The following is a 25897-nucleotide window of genomic DNA, read 5'->3' as shown; positions in this document are numbered from 1 at the left end:
TTATCACTCTTGAAGGCACTGTTCTGCATTGTGGCTTGGAGCGTGGTGCTTTGTCGTGTATCGGAGAGATGGAATTGCAGTTTTTTTCCTTCTAAATTTAGAGCCCTCTGCTGTATCTGTTGGTGAATAAAACATTCCTGCTACAAACCGAGTTAATTCCAAGGACGGCTATTGTATTGCAAACACATGTACATATTTGACCAAAACCATAGGCAGAAAAAAATATCCTCAAAATTATGGTATTTGTGATTGTTAGATATCAGTCAAAACAAGAGCAGAACTGGTCAGCTGTGCTGACATTACATTGTTTTCAAAGCACTGCCTTATAGAAGACACAGAGACACAATTGATATTCAATGTTGTTTTATTGTATCATATTAACGTCCATTGATTTATTTTGCGATTACACTTTAGCATAACACCAACGCTGTGTATAAAGGAGATGTATCACTGCGTTATTTCGTTAAAAAATTACCGCCACACTTTTGCAAAGCGTTCAAAGCTCATGCTGTGCACATTTAATTGGTGCAAAACACTGGCCCTATTAAAAAAAACTCAATTGGCATCAGCTGAGACCGCCTCTGAAGTTGAGATGTATGTCCATTAGCACGATGGGTAGTCATCGTTCACTGGGAAGTATTTGTGATCCTTCACTCTGTGAACAACAGGGAGGTGCAACTGGTCACGGACACTCACGATTATTGCAAACACGACTCTTTACTTTGCATGTCGGAGGACACGCGAGTACGATAGGTCAGTTCTCCACTATTATTCCAATACTGGTAGGAACCTCCTAGTTACACCAGCCCACAGGGGATTATTGTGTCCGTCCGTCGATTATTGTGTCCGTCCGTCGTGCAGGGGGGTGGGGAGGGAGGGGCTGGGTGGGGAGGGTGGGGAGGGGCTGGGTGGGGAGGGTGGGGCTGGGTGGGGGGTGGGAGGGGTGGGGCTGGCTGGGGAGGGGCTGGTCACCCCGTGGTGCCCTTATAAAACTCAACGTTTAACCAACTCACGCCGGCTTGTGCCCGCCCTCACAGTCGGGCATATTTGCGGAATACACCACGCCGCCGTTGACCCTGGTCATTGACCGAGCAACCCAATGTTCCTACAGCTCCCTCCGCAGGAGGAATGTGTTTATTTTGTGATGCTACGTTGCCAGTGGTGCACAAGCACAACTACTACTATAATAGCCCAGAAATGTGTCCCGCGCATGACGTCACTCCACATGCCGCACCCCCCCGTCATTAATAATAAAATAATCATGAGCGGGTGGATTTTTACACTCACGCAGAAGGTCGAGCGTAAATACATTTTTTTAATGCAAATTCGTTTTAAATGTGACGTTTCTTTATTGAAAGTTAATCAAATTAATAAGTCTACGCAGCATAAAAGTGTATTTGGTCTCTCTATTTATTTCTTCAGCACTTGCAACAAAATGTAAGTCTTCCCCAGTACAGTTGCACGTGGCTCTGTCTAGATCTAAACATCCTCAGCGGATCAAAGTGCTCATCAAGGATAGTCAACCGCAGTGAAACCTTTTGAACGGTGATAAGAGATTCACACAAAATGTCGTATACCGAGAAATCTTCCAAAGTCCATAATTTCATTTTACAAGTTAAGATAAAAATATGTACGTGCAACAATTCGTAAAATCATTTACAGCTACACAAGAAAACGTAAATGTACATCTGTAATATTAAGCTTCCGTCCTAGGACGGGCAAAAGGCTGGTTAACAATAAAGCTTAACACATCCATCAATAACACTGCCTTAAAAGAAACAGAAACAGTCTTAGACTTAAATTTCGATTTAAAGCTTTCGTGACTGCAGGGATTCATATTCTTGGTTCTTTCGGTAGTCACGTAGAAGGGAAAAAATATATATAAAACAATAAAAATTATCACGACGTTTCGACTGCAACACAAGCAATCATCATCAGGTGTGAAATCCACAGCAGGAAAATTTGAAAAAAGTGGTGCTAATATTAGAAAAAACCGACACTTTTTTCAAATTTTCTTGCTATGGATTTCACACCTGATGATGATTGCTTGTGTTGCAGTCGAAACGTCGTGAGAATTTTGATTGTTTTATATATATTCTATCAATTAATTAATTAATGAGGCTTCATTTATTTTATTATTTCCCTTCTACGTGACTTTACCGAAAGAACCAAGAATATATCGTCCTAGACTTACGAACACCCTCACTTACGAACGCCAACTCACGCTTGCAACCTGAAACGTGGAACTATTTTGTTCATTGGAGCGATCCTCCGTGAGATGTAACGGGTCAGCCTTGCACGGGGAGTGTCTGTGCGTGTGTGTGTGAAAGTCGCGTAGCGGTGTTGCGCTACGCTGCGCTACCAACCTGAGTTCGATTCCCACTCACGACCAACACCAGTGATGATTATCTAAATGGGTCTTGGGCCTCCCCTAGGTCTCCTAAGCCTCAAATGAGTACCTGCTACGGTGTGTAAACATTGACACTGTCAGCTGTGCCGGCCTTCATAAGTGCTGCTTGCTAACAGCACTTGCCCCAACAGCCTGTTAAGGCTATACGGGGGAATCTTTGGCATGGGGGGTGTCTGTGTGTGTGTGTCTTTGTGTGTGTCTGTGTGTAAACATCGCCACTGGGGAGACAAAGGCGGTCGGGCGTGGTGCTGGCCACCCACCCCCTCGTGTACCGTTGCCCCAACAGTCTGTTAAGGCTATACGGGGGATCTTTGTCTTTGTATGAGTGCCCCGTGTGTGTGGATGTGCAATTTAATAACTCATTGCGCCCCTTTCGACAGCATTAGGACTCAATGTGAATATAAAGCAGACTTTTTCTATTTATGTTACTTATTTTAGGTTAAATTGTATTTTACTATGTAGTATTTATTACAGTGTTCAATGTAAATTTACACTATTTCTTCTTATTTATGGGTTTAACAATGCTTCCATTTTTTATTGGACCGTAACACATTTTATAATGTTGTTAAGTCGGGGCCTGCCTCGTACAATATGCTGTAATTGGTGACGTTTTGGGCCACGGCCCTTCTTCATAGCACACTATTGTAATGCCATCTACTGATCATCGTGGAGCTCTACAGGTGTGGTTTGATCACGCACATAATGGAATCTGATCCACATACCGCGTCTCCAAAGCACTCGAGTTGTGGTAAACAGAGAGAGAGACACACACATAGACACCCTCTGTGTGTCTCAGTGTCGTCTCTCTCTGCTTGTGTGTCTGTTTATGTGTCTCCGTGTCTGTGTTTTGTCTCTCTCTAAAATTTAGCAATCTTTGGAAGAACGTAATCAACCAGGTGGGGTGTTCTTAAATTTGGAGCTTTCGTGACTGTAGGAATTACTCTTTGGCTTTTTCGGTAAAGTCACGTATAAAGATAAAATAATAAATTAAATAATAGCATACGACGTTTCGATTGCAACACAAGCAATCATCATCAGGTATAAATGAAATAGCAACAAAAATTTTACCATTTATACCTGATGATGATTGCTTGTGTTGCAATCGAAACGTCGTATGCTATTATTTAATTTATTATTTTATCTTTATACGTGACTTTACCGAAAGAACCAAAGAGTAGGTGGGGTGTTGACTGTTGTGTTAGCCGACTCTCTGTGTTGTATTGCATTCCATTTCTAAGTTTACTAGGTTTGTTTTCTAGCTGATGACGATTGCTTGTGTTGCAATCGAAACGTCGTATTCTATTATTTAATACTGGTAGGAACCACCTGGTTCCACCAGCCCACAGGGGATTATTGTGTCCGTCCGTCCGTCGTGCATCCAAAAATGGGAGGGGTGGGGCTGGGTGGGGAGGGGCTGGTCACCCCGTGGTGCTCCTATAAAACTCAACGTTTAACCTACTTACGCCGGCTTGTGCCCGCCCTCACAGTCGGCCATATTTGCGGAATACACCACGCCGCAATTGACCGAGCAACCCAACGTTCCTACCAGCTCCCTCCACAGGAATGTGTTTTATTTTCTTTATACGTGACTTTACCGAAAGAACCAAAGGGTAATTCCTGCAGTCACGAAAGCTTCAAATCAAGTTTGAACCTTATCGTCAATCTTTTCCGTCAACAAATATTCTGAAGCAGAAGATTAGTGCTGCATACAACTGCATTTGCCAATGTTATTTGTAACTTTCATCCTTACCAATGCATCGATAGTTAATGTTTTACGTGTCATTTTATTGAGGGACTGTGTGTTGTCTTCTTGGTGTTGTCTGGGAATGTTTTGCTGTAATTTTGCTGCCTCCTTTTTCCACCTGATGACGATCGCTTGTGTTGCGATCGGAAGGTCATAGTTTTTTCGTTTATTTTATAAAAATGTTAACCCATCTACGTGACTTTACCGAGAGACTCAAATCACATGAATTCCTGCAGTCACAAAAGCTTTAAGTCAAGTGTTTTGTATTGTTTGTTGCCGGAACTTTCTGACCCACCCCTACTGGACATCTGTGCAAAAGAGCTTCATAGCTCATCGGATTTATCTGAATATTTAACTTTGTTCTATCTATAAGCAGAGCTCACATGATGTACCTGTAGTGATCGTTATACGGCGCAATTACAGGGCAGTACTAGTTTCAAACTTTTTAAACATACGATTCAGCTACATCTGTTAAAGTGTATCATATATCAACAATGCAGCTGCTTACTTGCTGAAGAGCGAATTAGACAAAGACCATCCTCGGTCTAGCTGCGCCAGCTTGATCAAGTCCTCTTCGTCCAGAGAGAAGTCAAAGACCTGGCACAGGGGTGAAGATTATGGAACGCTAACAACGAGTGATTCTAGATTCAACAAGTTAAATTCTCAAAGCTGCATAGAACAGAAAGCCCAATATAGTTAACCCAGAGTTTGTTTATTCCAGGGGCCTGAGTTGGAGACATGGGAAGTTCAAGAACACAATACAATATTCAGGGGTGAGGAAGATTTCCAAAACTCCAGCGATCCACGTGTAGATATTGTAACTGGAAGTTTACAGGTGGCACTTGAAAAACTTTGACTCAAGATGAAAACAGTTTTTAGGAGTAACATCTGACTTTGCACTGAAATAAATATAATATGGGATTACAAGGGCGTGCCTTTGGGGATGTTATTGCGGTAATTTGCCAACGGAACTTTCAGAGCATTGCTTGCAGCGCGTGCACATGTGTACTTCACTTCACAATACCTTGCTGTTTTGGATAATGTTGGCTGGTGTGACGCTCTTTGGAATCACGACGATATTGTTCTCAATATGGTAACGGAGCAGTATCTGTTGGCACAAGACAAGTCGAGCGAGTGTAAAAAACACTCAGCATCACGCAGATAGACACCCCCATCATCTCCGAAATGTGGACGAAAATGAGATCACTTTGGGATCTCACCGCATTACTGGGCGGTGCCACCAATGGCGATGAAAATTTCCCCATGTTCGTTAAAGCAGGGATACGTGCTGGCTTTTATTTAAACTGAATATACACGAATTCCTCGCGACGCACATTTGTGGTACACGGTGCTAACAAACCGGAAGCAACGTTGAGTATGATGTTCCAAACTGCTACTTAGTCTGCTCCAGAATATTTGAAATTGCAACTCTCATCTTTTCTGTAATATTGTATTGATAATTTTGCAAACTTAAAAAAATTACAATGATTTGTATTTGTTTTTGGTTTTGCAAGTGGTTCTGTACTAAGGGTGCTTGACTAGCACATGCTAGCGAAGGGCCGAATCAGTCGTTAATCCCATTTTGGTAAATACGAGTATAACATATAACAATCGTTTTTGAGAGGTATTTTTAAAAAATAAAAACTGACCCGTCACGTAAATTTTGGAATTTAAAAGACTGAATAGGACTACAAAGGAAGCAGAGCAACACCGCGGTTATGTATCTCCACTCTCAAGTGTGGAGATATTTCGACTTTGTTATGGTTTTGCTGCTTCTAGCTGTGATGTCACGTATTTTTTCCGCCCAATTTCAGGCATTGGCATTGACCTTTTAATAATTCCCAATACATACATTTTACGACGCTAAATGAGACCTTGCTTAGAGATATGCATTATACGGTAAAAGTAAGTGTTGATGACAACGACGGATGATTATAATGGTGAGGTTTTTGTTGTTATGGCGACTGATGATGACGGAACATAAAAATAAATCATCCCACGTCACCTGCCCACTGCTCTTGCCATGCTTCTTAGCGATGTCGGCAACCACTGGATCTTGCAGAAGATTTCCAGGGTCTTTGTCGAGTTTCACGTTGTCGTTTGAGCTCTTCGCCGCAGCCAAACTGCATGGTCAAATGAACAGGTTCAAACGAAGCACTCAAGGAGAGAGCATTAGCAGAGATAGAACACATATTCGGCGTGCAATTGAGAATTCTCGGGAATAGGATCAACCGAGTCTCACCTGGGACGGTCGGGTGAGCCAAAGGGGCTGTAAGCCGTGAGCACTATGCCCTGTGACTTGCAAAACTGGACCAGCTTTGGTTGTGCATTGTATGGATGCAGCTCCACCTGCCACATATATAACAAAAACAAAGACAAAGTACCCCCATGAAGCGTGTGACAGACTGTTGGGGCAAGTGCGGTTAGCGAGCACCTATGAAGGCCGACGCAGCATGAGGGGGTGGGTGGCCAAGACTACGCCCAGCTGCCTTTGTCTCCTCCATTGGCGACATTTACTCATTGTACCAGGTACTCATTTGAGGCTGAGTCGACCTAGGGGTAGGCGCGTGACCGGTTCAAATAATCGTCACCGGTGTTTGGCATGAACAAGAATCAAACTCGAGTCGATGGGTTCGTAGAGTAGCGTGCTAACCGCTACTTTACCACTCCCCACCAACAAAGACAAGGATTCCCCATATAGCCTTAGCAGACTGTTAGGGCAAGTGCTGTTACAGGCACACGAGGAGGTGGGTGGCCAAGGCCACGCCCAGGTACTCATTTGAGGCTGAGTCGACCTAGGGGTAGGCGCGTGACCGGTTTAAATAATTGTCACTGGTGTTTGCCGTGAGCAGGAATCAAACTAGGTTCGCCGGGTTTGTAGTGCAGCGCACAATTCACTCCACTACCGCTCCCCACCACCTTCTACATAAACACACATGTACACACGTGCGCAAAAGCACGATCGGAGAGCAGTTGTAGCCCCCTCCCCCCTAACCAATTCTACGAATCCCCAAGGCTCAGAGCTGCCAAATCATAGATTGGAGCTCTGTGCTATGGGGGAAAAACAGAGAGAAGAGTGTACATTGACGCAAGAGATGAAGTCACACGGAGAAAGACACAGAGGTGGAGAGACTGAGATACATTAAAAACAGCATCGAGACAAGTAGATATGTGAAGAGACACAGGGACACACAAATATGGAGAGTGACATAAAGAAAGACGTGGAGATTTCCAGAAAATGGAGAAAGACACTGAGACGTGGAGATAAACGCACGGAAAAACAGAGATACACAAACAAGAACACAGACAGCGACACGGAGATACAGATGCATAGAGATACACGGCAATGTATGAAGACAGAAACATGGAGAAAAGCAAAGTGAAAGAGAGAAACAGAGAAATAAGTACACATAAAAACACAAAGAACACACGACCACTCCAGTTCTCTCCATGTATGTACACTTCTTGTGTTCATACAACGCACACATACTGTGATATTCTCTCATAGCATGAGGATATTACACAGTGACCTGATCAATACAAATGACATGTCGTCCCAACATGATTTGAGATGCCCTGAACCAGCGATCAGCAGCTTAAGACCCCTCTACCTCATTTTCCCTCGTCCGACATCCTCACAGCACAGACGACACCAACCACATGTTGCTTGCGAGGTGTATATGCAGCGTCCAGTCACTTACATTCACGATTTCGTGCCTCCGATTAGCACGGTTGGCTACGTACAGTGCAAAAGAAGTTCAGCGTACGTACTAACAACTTGTGTTTATATTCTCGGTTCTTTTGGTAAAGTCACGTAATTAAAGTTTTACCGAAAGAACCAAGAATATAAATCCCTGCAGTCACGAAAGCTTTAAATCAAAACTTGTGTTCACCCACACAACTGCGCACCTGATTGACGACAGGCTTGATCGAAGCAGAGGACAGCAGTCGTTTGAGCTGGGGGATGTTGAAGTTGGAGACGCCAAGGGACTTAACCAGACCTTCTTTCACCAGGTCCTCCATTGCCTGAGACAATCGGAATTACCACTGCTTCATTGTAAAACTTCACGGCATTTACAATTAACTTTCATCATTTATTACAAAACGCTCACAGGTGCTTATGTATGTTGAACTTCTTTCGCACCAAACGTAGCCAACCGTGCTAATTGGAGGTGCTGTGGAAGGACAACAAGCTAAACACACACAAAAAGTTGTAAATAAAAAAAAATCTAGATTCAAAAGTGCATAGCTCCAGTGGCTTCCTAATATCGGAAGGAAGAGCGTTCCAGACGGCCGTAGATGCACAACCGAAGGACGCAGTAACCGTCTTTGTTGTGTCAGCCCAACAACTCTCCAAGCTCGATGATGTAATTACAGTTTTGTGAGAGGTCAATGGGGCAATTCTACGAAGAAAAGTACATTGCTCCAGTGGCTCCCTAATTCCATTTGGCCACATAAGCGCTTTTGAAAGTGCACGATGCAGTGACGGTCTTTGTTCGATGGCTAGCCAAAGTAGATTAATGTCCTCTGCGTCAAGCCGGATGCAATTTATTACATATATTTCACCCTGATTGTTGTTACCCTGACTCTTACTGAAGGTGTTGAAGACACCAACTCAAGACGAAAGCGCGATGAAACAATATTTATATCGTAAAGTGCCTTGCATATGGTGTTGCATAAAGCTACTTCATGGCAAATTTAAGTAAAATGCGTAAAGTTTATACGACCAAATCTCCCACAATGCTAAGCTGTGCTAATCCAGCAGTGCACTTAATTTGGTGCCCGCTGTCCTCAAATTCGTTGAGCTATGGCTCCCAGTGCCACGATGTGTACTGCAGGTGGCAGTGCAGCAACATTCATTGTTATACTAAACCGATATGCTCCCCACCTTCAACTTCCACAAACGGAAGTAGAAAACTATGGTCAAATAACACCCATGACCGAGCAGTGCATTGACCAAATGGCCATGTATGTGCGCGCACACGCATGTGCACGTATTTGAAGGGTTCCTTTGAGCTGCTTTACACGTCAAAAGTGATGTTACATTTATTTTAAGGTAGATAAGAGCCCATGTAGACATGCAGGGTATAGAAGGTGAAGTGTGTTTGCGGGATAAACATGCTGTTGTATTTATATTTGTTGAGAGCATCACTTGGCACCTTCCAGGTGTCCAGGTAATCAACGTCCGAGAAGAGAAACCTGCCGTCCTTTGCGGGAAATAATTCCTCTCCCACGTTCTGAAACGGGAAAAGTCACGGTTAAAATGATACAGCACCATAACATATGCCTCGAGGTAAACGAATGCACATCTCATTTATCCAAGTAGCATCAAACATACCTGTTCAGTGTTCAGTCTTCACAGTTTTGTTATTATTAATATTTGAAATCGTAAACGCTTAATTGTTGCTTCGTGTCAAGCGCTTTGACTTTATTTTTGAAAGATAATTAAAATTAAATGCATTCATATTTTAAGAGATACTGGGAAGCGGATACATTTTCCCAGTTAAATTATTTTATATGACAGCAAACACAACCCATGTTTATAAAGGACAGGTTATGAATGGTTTTACAGTGGTTATTAATAAAAAAATATGCCAATGTCCATGAATAAACAAAATTATAAATACAATACAGCAATGAAAAGAGTCAACAAATAAAAAAAATGTACAATATATTACTTAATTATAAATTGTGGCTGTGTAGGAACAGTATTATTTGTCAATAATTCAGTTGCATCAACGTAAATATGTTGGCTCTTGCAATCAATCCTCCAAGGTCTACTCTTAGTTTCCCACCATTTGCCTTTTGATCTTTCCTTGGTTACTGAACACTCTAATACCTGTTTCCTCTCATCGCAACTTCATCTTCACGGTTGAATATACAGGGTACGTTTTCTACTCTGAGCTTACAACATGCTGCCATTGTCCGTATGAATTTATATTGTCAGTGTATAACAGTGAAATATGAATGTAATATTTTATTGATGCAACACCTGATAGCCCATGGGGGAATGCATGAGATAGAGGTCCAGGTAATCAAGCCCCAGGTCGGTCAGTGTCTTCATAAAACTCTTCTTCACATCGGCAGGGGCATGAAACTTGCCCCAGAGCTACTCACAGTCAACACACAAGCACAGTAACAGTTATAGGCTGATCTCACAATTCATTATAATTTCACACAACAGAATTAGTAGAGGTGGCTGGATAGGGTTTGGGGATTATAGATGTAAGAGCCCTGAGCTGGTACCATTCAGTTACTGGTTTTCATTATGGGGGGCCACCTGTGATCAAACCAAGTTCTAAAATGTAGGGAATGTATGGTCTCAGCCTAGTGACCAGAAAATAACATCATATTAAATGTGGTTCTTCACTCAATGTCAAATATTATAGTTCTGAGAAATATAAATGTTGGGGTGATTGCCATCCATAAAACATCTCTTTACAAGGCATGTAACATGTGTCCCTAGTGTGTGTAAGAGCTCTGTGAAGCACATTAGAAGTCGTTTTTAATATAATATTTCAAGGCGATCTTCTGACACACGGATATCCAAAAATAAATTAATCTAACCTGTGCAAGAATGCCAATAGTATATTGGGAATATAATTGAAATCAAAATGGAGATCCAAACAACAGGAACAGCTCCAGAGAAGGATTGACCTCCCATTGAGTGAAGGTCAACTGGCATTTTACTATAAATCCTTATATGATTGCATGAAGGGGGCACTCGATCAAGATGAAAGATAAAGGGTATGCAGGGGTGAGTCTCTTGGGGATTTTTGAGGCAGGGTGATTTTGTAGTTGATTCGTGATTGTATTTGGGACCAGTCAAGGAACCTAATGAAACAGCATATACGTGTTTTAATTTAAAGGTGTGAATGAAAAGTTTGGCAGTGGATTTCTAAATAATTTGGAGTAAGAAGGCGACGGGCCCAATTCATATAGGAACTTGTTTTTCCTATTGATGGTCAAGTCTGTCATTCAGCATAAATATACACAATGGACTTGAACTTTATGATTCATGTAATAGAGTACAGGATGCACACCTTGCTGACAATGAATAGCTGGTCTCGGGAGGCGATGCCCTTGGCAATGCAGGCACGCACACCCGCCCCAACCTCATCCTCATTTTGGTAGACGTAGGCTCCATCCACGTGTCGATACCCCGCCTCGATAGCCGCCTCTACGGCCTTGCAGACCTGCTGTGGCTTGGACTGGTGATGGAAACACAGCACAAAGCAGATATGAAACACTGCAGTGTTTGTTGAATTTTTTTGGCTTTAAGTATGTAAAATATGAAGACCCCTACTCTGTGCCTATCAGTGTGTGTGTGTCTCTCTATATCTGTAACAGTTTTTTCACTGTTTATCTCCATATCAAGAAATTTCCCATGGCCCTATTATCCGTGGTATTCACGGCAACTGTAGGGTCTGTGAAAAAAACTCCTATTGTCTGTGGCCCTATTCCTATTATTCACAATCTTATTCAGCAAGCGTAGCGAACCCGCTCTCTTCATTTGTGGGACGCTAAGCCACCAGGGATTAATATATGCAATGGGGTGGGTGACCACCGTGCATGCCAGATTGCCATAAGCGGACGCGCGGCTGTGAAAAGGTGTGGGCAGCATAGGGTAGTTCATCAAAATACCAAGTTGTACGAACTGTGCTCCTGTGTTCCCACCGACCAGCGTGAACAACTGTAAGGTCAAATAACTCCCGTTACGTAAGGACGTCCTCATTTAGCAGTGCATTGATGAAAGGGGTGTGTGTGTACAACGTACAATTATTTATAGTATAATATATGTTCAAGCCAAAACACAGACAAGGTTCCTTCGAGACGAAGACCAAACAGAAAAAAAAAGATGGTCACGGAATTAAAACATTCAGATGATTCTTGGACACCATACTTTATGGTTCATGATATCAACACCACCTTTGTAAACATTTATTAGATCATCGGGGTTTTTCTCTTTGATTAAATAATGGAACTGATAATTATATAATTACAGGACTATACATCAGTTATTCAATTAAAAAAAACAATCTTGATTTGAAGCTTTCGTGGCTGCAGGAATCCATACTCGTTGGTTCTTTCGGTAAAGTCACGTAGGTAGAAAAATAAAACAAATAAAAAATAATATATCACGACGTTTCGATCGCAACACAAGCGGTCGTCCTCAGGAGGAAAAAATAATCCAGCAATGGAACTGCTTGAACCAGGAAGAACACAAAAAAAATCAACATTCACTTTCTGACCGAGCTGGAAGATACTGTACAGATATTCATGATTGTACATTAAATGTGGTACAGTATTCGAGACATGAGCAATTGTGAATCATGCTTGGCCGGTCTTGAACGAGCAATTATGAGATTAGGATCAGAGATGGGTTAGCACTTGGCCGAGAAGCATTTTTACCCAGCACACATTTCGACTGAACTCTTATTGATTTAGTCAACTGTTTTCCTTAACAATTTAATCTCAAGGTTAAAAAAGTAATACCTACCTGAAGATAACATTCTGTAAGTCACACCTTTAGGAATAACATGTTGACTAAATGGTTAACTCATCTGATAAGCACCATCTTCTTCACTACAGCTAAACCCAGTCCTCACTTTGAATGGCATTGAGGCACACCTTTACATTCAAACAAATCAGTTTTATTCTTTTACACTTGAACTTATGAACATCTGTATTCAATCGACTTGCATAAGCTGTACGTGTGTATAAAATATGTCTCATTCTCTCTTTATCTCTGTCTAGCCTAGGGGTCGGCTCTTTGGCTGCGTAAAGATGATTGAGTAAATGTTGCAGGGAATGGGTCACTATGTTATGTCCTGGTGACAACAAAATGTACAACAGTCAAACTGTGCTGTTAAAAAATAACTAACGGGGGGGGGGGGGGGAACAAAATAAACGCAGTTTATTCCATCACGCATTTAGTTTATTTAAGTCAGAATGTGTGTTGTCATCTGTCGTAAACCTGCTGTGTTTGTGTCAAAGTAGCTCTGCGTGTGATGCAGCTCTCGAACTATATTGGTCAAAGACAAAAAACTAAAGAATGTCTCTTCTTCTTTCAAAGGTCGCCGGCCTTTGATCTAAGCAGGTGTCTGTGTCTCTCGTGTCTTCACATCTCGGTCTCTCCCCATCTGCTAAAAGCCACACTCATTGAGGCAGTTCTGGCTCCTGCTGTCATACACAGGCAATTGCACAACACTGATCACCACCACCACCACAGCTTATAACGCCAACTTCACCACTACAATCTATACCCCCAACACCAAAGCCATGCAACCTTGGGCAAATGTTGACGTTGCACGTTGGCCCACCCTTGCATGTTTACTGTGGGACGATTGTGATTGTACAGGGGAATTGATTGATTGTGCAATATCACAAGCGATCGCCAACCAAACCACAGATTGATTAATTACGTAGAATTGAAAAGCGGTCGTTGCGTGAGTTGGCATTATTGTAGGGAGCGTGTAGGTGTGGGAGCAATGCTTATTTGTTTAAGGCGTAATGGACAGCCTTAAATTGTGCAACTGGAGTGGGAACAGGTTAACATGGTTATTCTTTATCAGGATACTGTACAGCGTTTTTCAACGTTATATACAGCAAGTGAATAACCAATTCCGCACAGCGCATTAAATTGTTGATTTTGAAAAAAAATGTGCCGCTGTTTATGATATAAGGGGTCGTCCATAAATGATGCCACGCACCTGGAGGGGGGGGGGTCAGACATTTGTGACGATGTGTGACAAGGGGAGGGGGGGGGGGTGAGAAATGTGACGTCACATCAAAATGTGTAACTTAAAATAAATATAGACAATACGTTCTACTTAATTAAATTGACTTTTTAATGCATGTTTTCTACTACAACATCAGAGTGCCACATTAAATACGCACTACAATGACAATAGTTTAAAGCGATTTGAAGCATGTTTTATTTGGGGGGGGGGGCAGAGCTTTGTGACGTCATAAAAAATCGTCCAAAATCGACGTCATTTATGGACGGCCCCTAACCCACCAATTGGTGCGGGCCCGAGCATTGCGCCCACCACACCTATGCCCATAAGAATGTCAATCTCGTGCAACGATAGCTGTTTGTGGCTGATGGTGGATGTTCTGCCTCACGGCAGGTGTTTTGCTCCACGCCAGAAGTGGGGGTGTGTGTATACAGGAATTTCCTGTTTTGAGGTTGAGTTTGGTCACGTGACCAGGAAGTTACGATTTGACAGTCTTTCAGCCACGAGGCTGGCGTCCGCCATTGCACAGAGTTCAAGATGGTGGCACAAATCACGTCCCAGTGAAGTCAGCTGTAACTGTACATTGTGGGACTTTAAGAAGCATTGTCTGTAAGTTTGTTTATGTTCTTATAATACTGGGAATGCCGTTATAATGCTGTAAATGGATATGTAATGCTGTTAAATTGTTATGATAAATACGAGGCCTAGTTAACAACGAAGCCTGCAACTTGCCTTATTGTAAATGTTACCTGTAATTGAATAAGTCGAGTCAGACTTGTATCCATGTAACCTTATTGCGATCTTGAGAGCAAGGATGACAAAATATCTCATGCACAATTCAGTGTTATGTGTAGTACTGTACATATAGGCTGCAGCATGTTGATTACACGATGTGCCCTTAACACAGCTTATTCTCTTGTATAGCTATTCAGTACTAATGTAGGTGCCTGGTCGATCCAGGATCTATTGTTGAGTTCATGTTATCTAAGACAATGTTATGATGTTGTAGTGTTCATTCATTGTATTGATATTACCAAGTATTAACATATGCTGTATTTGTGCTGTGTTTTTCCATCAGTTTTACCTCGTTCAATTCAATAAATTCGTTTGGAGTCGGATGTTCACCCTGGCTCTGAAAGTTTATTGGATGCGAGGTTATCTACTCGGATAGTGGTGCAACGCAGCGCACAGCGAGGCCGAGACAGTGGACTTGTGTTTGAACAGTCACTCTCAGTCGTGCGGGTTATTTCACCATACGCAGTCTGACGACGCTGGTTGGTGAAGTGTGTTTAAGGTGGGGCGCTTCGACATTGGGCCAAAGTACACATCGGCAATGAGTTTCGCTGCAATGCCCTCTTCTGACAACGTAATCGCCCATCCAAACACTAACCCAGGCTCAAAAATATACGATACAAATAAAACTAAGTTACACCATTGATTGTTTTGTCTAGCTACGTATGGCTGTCCCGTACAGTGGTCTCTTATTGCAGTACTGTACTGTGACATGTTTTCATACTCAATTATTGAGAAAGGAATTATCGACATTAAAATTGTAACGAGTCGTTTATTTTCACACATACAGGCCAGGAGAAGATTTTTATTCGAATTATTTTTTTTTGTCCCATAGGAAGACCACAACATATTAAACTACCGACTCGATCATAAGCAAGTTCTCGTTATTAAGTCCAGCTACAAGTCTTTTTATAGTTTGTACAATAGCTCAAAACGGCGTTAAATCTACCTCGCAAGATTATTATCCGGACACAGCATAGTTTGGCTTTCAACCGACATTCTGTTTGTGGTCCACATCTCCAGCCGCCCTGGCGAGATGTTACCTACCTCGCCTGGTATACAGGTTGCCGGTCATAGGTTCGATCCCATCCCTAACGCCTGTATATTTGGAGTAGCACGGATTTTTATTCGGGTCCTCCGGTTTTCCCCTCCACATTTAGAATGAACACGCTTTTAGAGTATTTGGCTCATGTACATTTCCACGTGATAAGCCACTTCCATAAGAAATCATTTGTGGCCAGGTCGCTTCTGAAAAATATATTTCTAGCTCAGTGGGCCTTACCTGATTAAAAACATGTATTTTAGTTCTTTGTAGAATTTCCCCATTGACCTCTTACATAAAACTGTAATTACATGATCGAGCCTGGAGAGTTGTTGGGCTGACACAACAAAGATGGTCACTGCGCCCTTCGGTTGTGCATCTACGACCGTCTGGAATGCTCTTCCTTCCGATATTAGGAAGCCACTGGAGCTATGCACTTTTAAATCTAGATTGGAAACCGAATTTTTTAGAACTGCTTTTTTGCGTTTAGTTTGTCGTTCCTCCCCCCACACTTCCGATTAGCACAGTTGGCTACGTACGGTGCGAAAGAAGTTCAACATACATATCACCTAGTCAAATGCCTAGATATAAGAGATATAAAATCGTGAATGTCTGTCTGTCTGTGTGTGTGTGTGTGGATTTCGGCCCATACGCACTTTCATTGGACGACGGTTGCCCCTGGCAACGGCTAGCCACGCCTTCACCGCTTTCATTGGACCTGGCAACGGCTAGCGACGCCTTCGCCAAGGGCTGCAGTTTCATTGGACGGCGGTTGCCCCTGCCAACGGCTAGCCACGCCTTCGCCACTTTCATAATCTCCGTATTTAATTAAATAATAGCCATTACACAGTATTGTTGGAGCGCTGAGGGGGGGGGGGGGGGAAGGCACGCCACCCGTACCCTGCCTCTTCCAAGCCGACAATTTTAGGCGAGGCCGCAGGCTTTGCACGCTACTAGGCCTCGACACCCACCACGCCACTCTGAGGTAAATTCATCAAAGTTTTTCCTACTCTTCACTACACCCCCACCACAATGTGTGCTATTAATATTACTTTTAAACCCAACGCGCCAACAATCGATTACTTTAATGTTCACTGTACAAATACTCATTAAGCTGGGTGAGCGTACTGCCAGTCTATCATGTACACTGTAGCCTGCTTATTAAGCTCGGTGAGCGTACTGCCACTCTATCATGTACACTCTAGCCTGCTTATGAAGCTGAGTGCGTGTACTGGCAGTCTATAATGTGGACTCTTGCCTGGTTATTATAATCGATTCTTTATATGTTCTTTGTACAAACAGTCATTAAGCTGCTTGAGCGACCCCAGTTCGATTCCAACTCACGCCCACCACCGCTGACGATTATTTGAAACGGACCTGGCCCTCCCCTAGGTCCACTCAGCCTCAAACGCGTAACTGCTGTCGTGTGTGAACATCGTCACTGGGGAGACAAAGGCGGCCGGGCATCGTGGATCCAAGTCCCGGGCGAAGCCGGGTCATGTGTATGTGTGTTTATGTGTATGTCTGTGTGTCTCTATGTATGTGTGTATGTATGTGTATGTATGTGTTTGTGTGTATGTGTGTGTGTGTATGTATGTGTGTTATGTGTCTGTCTGTGTGTCTGCATGTATGTGTGTGTGTATTGTGTATGTGTTTGTGTGCATGTATGTGTGTGTTTGTGTGTATGTGTATGTCTGTGTGTGTGTATGTGTGTGTATGTGTGTGTATGTGTTTGTGTGTATGTGTGTGTATGTATGTGTTTGTATGTGTTTGTGTGTTTACGCTCGCATTACACAAATGTGTTGCAGGTCTAAGGCGTTCCTCGCGCAGCATTGCCGCTTTATTATTGCAGTCGTTTACTGCCGTGCGCACCCTGAAAGTCGTGTGTGTCTGCAGCAAGCGCGTGTATGTGTTCCTATGGACGCGCGCGCGTGTGTTGTGTAGGGGGAACGGTAGTGTAGTGCTTAGCGTGCTGTCTGTGTCTGTGTGTGTGTGTCTGTGTGTGTGTCTGTGTGTGTCCGTGTGTGGTGTGTGGGGAGCGATAGTGTAGTGCTTAGCGTGCTGTCTGTGTGTCTGTGTGTGTGTGTGTCTGTCTGTGTCTGTCTGTGTGTGTCTGCGTGTGTCTGTGTGTGTGTCTGTGTGTGTGTCTGTGCGTGTGTGGTGTGTGAGGAGCGGTGGGTGTAGTGCTTAACGCTACGCTGCGTTACCAACCCGGCGAACCGAGTTCGATTCCCGCTCACGGCCACCACCGGTGACGATTATTTGAACCTCCCCTAGGTCCACTCAGCCTCAAACGAGTAACTGGTGTTGCGTATTAACATCGGCACTGGGGAGACAAAGGCGGCCGGGCATGGTGGATCCAAGTCCCGGGCGAAGCCGGGTCATGTGTATGTGTGTATGTGTTTATGTGTATGTCTGTGTGTCTGTATGCATGTGTGTATGTATGTGTGTGCATGTGTTTGTGTGTATGTATGTGTGTGTGTATGTATGTGGGTTTTTTTGTATGTGTTTATGTGTATGTCTGCGTGCCTGTATGTATGTGTGTATGTACGTCTGTGGATGTGTTTGTGTGTATGTATGTGTGTGTCTATGTATGTGTGTGTATGTGTTTCTGTGTTTGTATGTGTGTGTATGTATGTGTGTTATGTGTCTGTCTGTGTGTCTGCATGTATGTGTGTGTGTATTGTGTATGTGTTTGTGTGTGTTTGTGTGTTTACGCTCGCATTACACAAATGTGTAATGCGGGTCTAAGGCGTTCCTTACACAGCATTGCCGCTTTATTATTTCAGTCGTTTACTGCCGTACGCACCCTGAAAGTCGTGTGTGTCTGCAGCAAGCGCGTGTATGTGTACCTATGGACGCGCGCGCGTGTGTTGTGTAGGGGGAACGGTAGTGTAGTGCTTAGCGTGCTGCCTGTGTCTGTGTGTGTGTGTCTGTGTGTGTGTGTCTGTGTGTGTGTCTGTGTGTGTGTCTGTGTGTGTGCGTGTGTGGTGTGTGGGGAGCGGTAGTGTAGTGGTTAGCGTGCTGTCTGTGTGTCTGTGTGTCTCTGTCTGTGTGTGTCTGCGTGTGTCTGTGTGTGTCTGTGTGTGTGTCTGTGCGTGTGTGGTGTGTGAGGAGCGGTGGGTGTAGTGCTTAACGCTACGCTGCGCTACCAACCCGGCGAACCCAGTTCGATTCCCGCTCACGGCCACCACCGGTGACGATTATTTGAACCTCCCCTAGGTCGACTCTGCCTCAAACGAGTAACTGCTGTAGCGTATTAACATCGCCACTGGGGAGACAAAGGCGGCCGGCCGTGGTAGATACAAGTCCCGGGCGAAGCCGGGTAGTACAGCTAGTAAGAGATATAGGAGGATCATGATCAAATGGACAACTTTTCCACAGTGATTGGAATGCAATTGCATGTCAAGTACAGACTTAACCCACACTTGTGAAACCTGTTCAAAGATAAATGTACATTGTTATTACAATAACTTTTCACTAAAGAAGTCTTTCAAATCCTACTATATATAACATCCGTACACTATGCTTCTCATTTTATGAGTTGGAGAAAAAAAACGTGTTGTTAAATTTAATATATAGTTACAGCAGAGCCACGCATTCAAAATTAATCGAAACACAAGAATATTCACGATATCTGACATAACCATTGTACACACTGGCGGAGCCAGTGGGGGTGGGGTGGCACGTGCCCCCACAATGATCCGATCGAAATCCCTAATTTCGATCGGATCATTGTGGTTTATTAGAAATACATCGCATTTTGCGACCCCCACTGCCACTGTGCAGCATATTATTACGTGCCAGGGACTCTATGAAATGATAGGACAATAGTCTTGAGTCCATAATGGGCAATAATTAACGGCAAAGCAGTTATAAGTGACTCAGAATTGTGCGCATTTGCTTATACAGTACACGACTGAAGGCATCAACACCTTCAGTGAGCGCGATGCCGATCACATAACGCAGTTCGAATTCGACCTTCGATCGATGGCTGCGCCATCGCCGCACACGCATCGAATAAAAAGCAAGGGACAAGTCCTTACTTACTAACAACTCCTCTTATCATTTTTCATTGCTGGATAGGTCGCCCCCCCCTACCTGAAAATCCTGGCTCCGCCATTGATTGTACAGCACGCACATTTGTGAAGTGCATCTTTTCCTGTCCATTGTATGCACTTTTCATCTTATTATATACATTTTAATTTAATGCAGGTTCTGACGATGGGTGCAAATAATCGAGTGTGTGGGGTGCAGTGTGATGTACCTTCCATGTGCCCAGGCCAAGCAGAGGCATGTTGTGACCATCGGAAAGGGTCACTGCTGCTGTCGAGACGTCTGCCATTGTTGTAAATTCACGTGGAAACTATACTGGCTGCGTGGTGTTCCACTGCCAGCTGCGTGTTCATGCCTGGCTATTTATCATCTCCACCCAAAACACTCGCCCCAGCCCAGCCGACATGGGCAGACCCAACCCTCGTACCCATTTTGTGCTCAAGGCTGACAAATGCGACTGATTATGTTTTGCTATACAGTGAGGAAAAAAAGTATTTGATCCCCTGCTGATTTTGTACGTTTGCCCACTGACAAAGAAATGATCAGTACTATAATTTTAATGGTAGGTTTATTTGAATAGTGAGAGACAGAATAACAACAACAATATCCAGAAAAACGCAAGTCAAAAATGTTATAAATTGATTTGCATTTTAATGAGGGAAATAAGTATTTGACCCCTCTGCAAAACATGACTTAGTACTTGATGGTAAAACCCTTGTTGGCAATCACAGAGGTCAGACGTTTCTTGTAGTTGGCCACCAGCTTTGCACACATCTCAGGGGGGATTTTGTCCTACTCCTCTTTGCAGATCTTCTCCAAGTCATTAGGTTTCGAGGCTGACGTTTGGCAACTCGAACCTTCAGCTCCCTCCACAGATTTTCTATGGGATTAAGGTCTGGAGACTTATTTCCCTCATTAAAATGCAAATCAATTTATAACATTTTTGACATGCGTTTTTCTGGATTTTGTTGTTGTTATTCTGTCTCTCGCTGTTCAAATAAACCTACCATTAAAATTATAGAATGATAATTTCTTTGTCAGTGGGCAAACGTACAAAATCAGCAGGGGATCAAATACTTTTTTCCCTCACTGTATAAGGGTGTGGTTTATGATTAAAGATTTAACCAAGAGAATGATAGTCTAAATCTTCTACTTTGTATGGGCATGTTCCTGCTAGATTTATGCAAGACAAGTGCTATGAATATACCCATGAGTAAAGATTAAATATGTTACCTCGTCGCATGCATTAGATACCCTTGAATTATGGGATTTGTGAGGGTGTTTTTTCCATGTTCTTTGTCTCATCTTGACTGCTTTAGCTGAGAAGAGGCATTAAGTGAATGTTCAAAGTAATAATTAGCAAAGTATAGCTGTAATGCCACGGCCTCGCAACAACTGCCTTTCCCCCGGACCCGAGGAAGGGGCGGCGTGCCTTTGGCCTCAGAAAGGGGGACCTCTCCCCTGCCAGGAGCGGGCAGGTGATGGGCACACCTGAAGCGACGGTGTTAGACCAGAGGACGCCGTTTTGAGACTTGGCTCAAAAGAAAGCTGTCTCTGGTGTGGACCAATCAGTTTAAAAGACAATGCATATATTATCAGTGTGTTTTTTGTTTGCATTCTGACCACAAATATTGTGGTTAGTGCAGACGTGATTCCTTTTAAAAGGTTTCAGTTTGGTGCTTTAACATCTTAACACCTGTTTGTTGCTAGAAAAAGGGGAAAACCTATTATCATATTTTGGTTCTGGCAAAGGAGGTCCTATAATATAACCTTATTGGCGATTAGACTTTCACCTGTCAGGTTTGGATGTACCCTTGGATGAAAGATATGCATAAATATATTAAGCTGTGACCTTTGATGGTTGATATATAGTGTAATTTATTTCTTATACTCATTGCTTGAAGAAATTAAACCTTGTTTATTTTGGTAATATTCCTTCAAACTGCAATACATCCTGTTTTTGCTTGACTAAAATATGTACAGTAAAGGACATACAGTACATTAATAATAATAGTTCAATTTGTAACGCGCGCAAATTTGCAGACGTAGTGGCCGCAACTCAGAGGCGCGGAGCCAAGCTCAGAGTCGCTCAAAAGCATGATTGTAGGTGAGTTTTTAAATGTCTCTTGAAGGAGGCGATTGAGGCGATGCTGCGAATGTGCAGAGGATATCGTTCCAGACTGTTGGGGCTGCCACCGAGAAGCGGCGCATAGACATGACCATCCTGGATCTTGGTATCAAGAGGAGGTCGTGAGTCGCGCTGCACAGGCATCTGCCGTGTGCTGAGCTGCAAGTTGTCAATAATGAAGAAAGGTACGGCGGGCAGGCGGATATGAAGGCGTTGTGGCAGAGGCAGGCGGTCTTGTATGTGACCCTACTGGCGATGGGGAGCCAGTTGAGAGCACGGGGACGAGTGTGGGCAATGACGACGCGTGCTCGGTTATTTTGTAGTCTTTGAAGTTTATTTAGGTTGCCAGCGGAGGTCCGGACTAGGATGGAGTTACAATAGTCAAGGCGAGACCCAACTATGCAACATGCCAAAGTGTTGGCAATTTCAGTAGAGATGAGAGGACGTATGTGTCTAAGAGCCTTCAGGTGAAAGTTACATGAGCTGATGATATGGTTGGTTTGACGGTCGAAGGATAAAGTTGAATCTAGGATGACACCGAGGTAGCTGAAGTGGTCGGTGAACTTGATGCTGTGACCGAAGATGTGTATGTGTGTGGGGAGTGCTGCTGAATTGAGACGTTGCTTGGTACCTAACATGATGGCCACTGACTTTTTCGGATTAAGGGCTAGGTTGTGTGCAGTGAACCATTGTTGCACGGCGGTGGTACATTCCGAGAGCCTTTCGAATCCAGATGCATTGCTAGAATCGATGGCGGTGAATAGAATCGTATCATCCGCGTATGAGTGATGCTTAACACCGAAGCTTGCAATGAGCCGGCCGATCGGGGAAGTGTAGGCTGTGAAGAGCAGGGGACCTAGAACAGAGCCCTGGGGAACCCCACATAATGCTGTTGTTTCAGGCGATGTGGACATGCCCACCCTGACTGAAGATTGCCGGTCAGAAAGGTACGAAGCTATCCACTTGAGTGCTGAGCCGCATATACCGAAGTCGGATTTCAGGAGGGAAGTAAGGAGCGAATGGTTGATGGTGTCGAAGGCTGACGAAATATCCAGACTTACAAGTGCAACAGTTGAGCCAAAATCAGTGATCGTTAAAATGTCATCGAGCACTCTAGTGAGTGCTGTTTCTGTGGAATAGTTTTGACGGTAAGCTGACTGGAAGCAGTAGTAGTTTGCGGAGGAGGTGACGTGTGGTTTTAGCTGGGCGAGGGCTAGTCGTTCAAGGAGTTTAGAGAGGTTCGAGAGGTTAGTGATGGGACGATAACTAGATGGGTCATCCGGATCTAGACTTGGTTTCTTTTCAAGGGAGAAACCAGGCCAGATTTGAGGTTGGACGGAAAACACCCCGAAGAGAAGGAGGCATTTGCGATGTTCCTGATCGTGATGGCGAGTTCCGGAGCACATTGCTTGAACAAGGAACCTGGGAGCCCGTCGAGTGGAGATGACTTCAAATGAAGTGATTCAATTAAAGAGAAAACGTCTTTTGTAGACACCGGCTTTAGCATAATTAGAAGAGTGTCTGGGTTAGTGCTTACAATTTTAGGTACCATGAAATTGTAAGCACTAACCCAGATACTCTTCTAATTATGCTAAATTATCATGACATGCATGGTTATTATGCTTTTAATCTTAGTCACATCACTAATTACCATACCTTGCAGTACTTTACATGCATTTAGTGTGACTAAAAATAAATTATTACACCTGCAAGTTTATTGTCATCAACGTAAAATGTTCTACGTTATCTTTCGTATTGAATGTGTCTCAATGCACAAACTGATGGATGAAGGCTGTAATAATCTCTCATGATACTGCGACGCAACAATTTACCTGGGAAAGCATCCTGACAGTGCTGTTATAAGTTATTAAATATACTAATATATAAACACCCAGCTCTGTCATTCTGTGAGTCTGTGATTAACGCGGCACGGATTGGTTGAAGTGCGTCACGTGACCGCGAGCAAGAGACGAGTGAGTGAAAGTGAGGAGACGAGTGAGTGAGAGTGAGGCAGAGCCGTGCTCTGTCCACTGCTGCCCTGAGGGAGTGCCGCGCTCTCTCCACTGCTGCCCTGAGGGAGAGCCGTGCTCTCTCCACTGCTGCCCTGAGGCAGAACCGTGCTCCGTCCACTGCTGCCCTGAGGGAGAGCCGTGCTCTCTCCACTGCTGCCCTGAGGGAGCCCCATGCTCTCCACTGATGGCCGCCTGAGGCTCGCGCTCTCGGGGTGCGCTCCGTCGCTTTAAGATGTTCTGTGTTCATATTTTGTTTGTTGCGGTTGCACCCGACTCAAGAGCCGCATGGCTCACAGGGCTATACGTAATCAATTAAACTTGAAACCTAAGACCCCTTAAGAGCTCCCAAATAATCCTAACAGTTCTTTCACTGATTAATAAGTGATAGCTCTTAGAAGTTAATGTCACGATGACAACTAAAGTTTAGATACATTTTCATTCATTCACATTTAAGGGACATCGCGGGATCATCAAAAAAGATATGTAGAGTGAAAGTTTTAAGTGAAAGCCGCGTAACACTGCTCTTATTTGACTTATTAAAAGTCCTCAAGTACAGCGAAGCTGTTCGCGTTGTTTTTTAGTTTTTTTTAAATTGTAATTCACTATCAGCCATACATCCGATCGTCTCTCAAGCCATTAGGTTAAAAAGTAGTTGAAGGTGAGTTCTTTAAAATTTTTATCTGACAGACTTTGTAGGATGAACGTTGAGATTAATAAGGGCACGGGGTGACCAATATGGTCTGCATTTGTCTGTAATAAGGTTAGGGGGGCACAGGTGGTTCATCGGCCAGTCATCTCAGTCGGTCAAACCCATGGCACTTGCTGGATCTGTTCCGTGGCCTCCTGCCAGCAGCGAGCCTTTGCCACTTCACGTGATAGCCTCCAAAGTGCACCCAGCCTGGCACAGGCGCCGTGGGTGGGCAGCGGCAGCTGTTGATCAGCGGACATCCACGAGGTTATCAGTTCAGGCAGTTAAGACCATTAAGGGAGTTAAGGGGGTTGAAGAGCAAATAAAAGGGGTGAAAGGTGGCAGTTGGAGTTCAGTTCAGCCTGGAGAGGCTGGTTTGTTAGTTAATGCGTGGGATTTACTGCTAAAATATATTTTATTTGTGTGATGAGGGCGCCATCTCCTGTATTATGTGGGGTGTCAGTGTCTGCACCGTCACTAGTGTGATATGCAGTTATGGGTTATCTCGGGCAGCGGTCCCAACCTTTTTGACACCAGAGACCATTTCGTGGAAGACAATTTCTTCACGGACCGGGGGGGGGGGGGGTTCATCATTGGGTCTTTCCCCCTTTTCAAAGAAGCTCTCCAGCGACGTTTTTTTTACTAATTTTGGCTAGGGTTTAGAGCTTGTGGGCTTACCAAAACTGTGACTGAGACAAGTGCGGGAAAGAGGCGCGGACGGAGGTGGTCAATAAAAATCTGCGGGCCATCCGCGGACTCACCGCTCACGTCCTGCTGTGCGGCCCGGTTCCTAACAGACCACAGACCGGTACCGGTCCGTGGCCCGGGGGTTGGGGACCCTTGATCTAGGGGAAAGATTCCATCTCGTTCTAGATTTGAAGCTTTCGTGACTGCAAGGATTCATACTCTTAGGTTTTTTCGATAAAGTCACGTAGGTAAAAATAAATAAAATTTTTTTTGAAATAATAGAAATATTATTTTATTTCTATTATTTCAATTATTTTATTTCTATTATTATTTCTATTATTTTTATAAAAATTAACAATAAACATAAATAATAAAAATAATAAAAATAATATTGTTTTATTTCTATTATTTGTATTATTTATTTTTACCTACGTGACTTTACCGAAAAAAAACCTAAGAGTATGATTCCATCTCGGCCAACGGCAATGGGACGGAGCCACCCGGGATGCCTTTGGAACGCTCCCGAAGGTTCCATGAGGGGCGTGGCCAGAGGCGTGGTTTAGTCGCCGGGAGGGTATATAAGCGGGGGCCGGAGCAA

General features: G+C 43.7%; 1 protein-coding gene across 1 annotated transcript; it reads right to left on the bottom strand.

Moving 5' to 3' along the window:
- Positions 1-346: 346 nt before the first annotated feature.
- On the bottom strand, positions 347-20155 carry LOC133345877 (aldo-keto reductase family 1 member B7-like). Its single transcript, XM_061556948.1, has 10 exons — positions 19996-20155; positions 11198-11365; positions 10147-10263; positions 9314-9391; positions 8064-8180; positions 6397-6503; positions 6160-6277; positions 5179-5262; positions 4663-4751; positions 347-655 (listed from the first exon to the last, which is right to left on the bottom strand). The coding sequence occupies exons 1-10, from the start codon at positions 20071-20073 to the stop codon at positions 604-606; spliced, it is 1008 nt and encodes a 335-aa protein (XP_061412932.1). The 5' UTR covers positions 20074-20155; the 3' UTR covers positions 347-603.
- Between the last annotated feature and the right edge of the window lie 5742 nt (positions 20156-25897).

The sequence above is a fragment of the Lethenteron reissneri genome, chromosome 23, assembly GCF_015708825.2.
Source record: "Lethenteron reissneri isolate LAM-NWPU_2019-01 chromosome 23, ASM1570882v1, whole genome shotgun sequence".
In the NCBI taxonomy this organism is placed as follows: Eukaryota; Metazoa; Chordata; class Hyperoartia; order Petromyzontiformes; family Petromyzontidae; genus Lethenteron; species Lethenteron reissneri.
This window is presented reverse-complemented; position numbering and strand designations above follow the sequence as displayed.

Coding starts and splice junctions, on each gene's coding strand:
- LOC133345877 (XM_061556948.1), bottom strand. CDS start 20,073: ATGGCAGACGTCTCGACAGCAGCAGTGACCCTTTCCGATGGTCACAAC. Junction 11,366..19,995: donor TTGGCCTGGGCACATGGAAG/GTACATCACACT, acceptor TTCCATCACCAG/TCCAAGCCACAGCAGGTCTG. Junction 6,278..6,396: donor GGCTCACCCGACCGTCCCAG/GTGAGACTCGGT, acceptor TTGACCATGCAG/TTTGGCTGCGGCGAAGAGCT.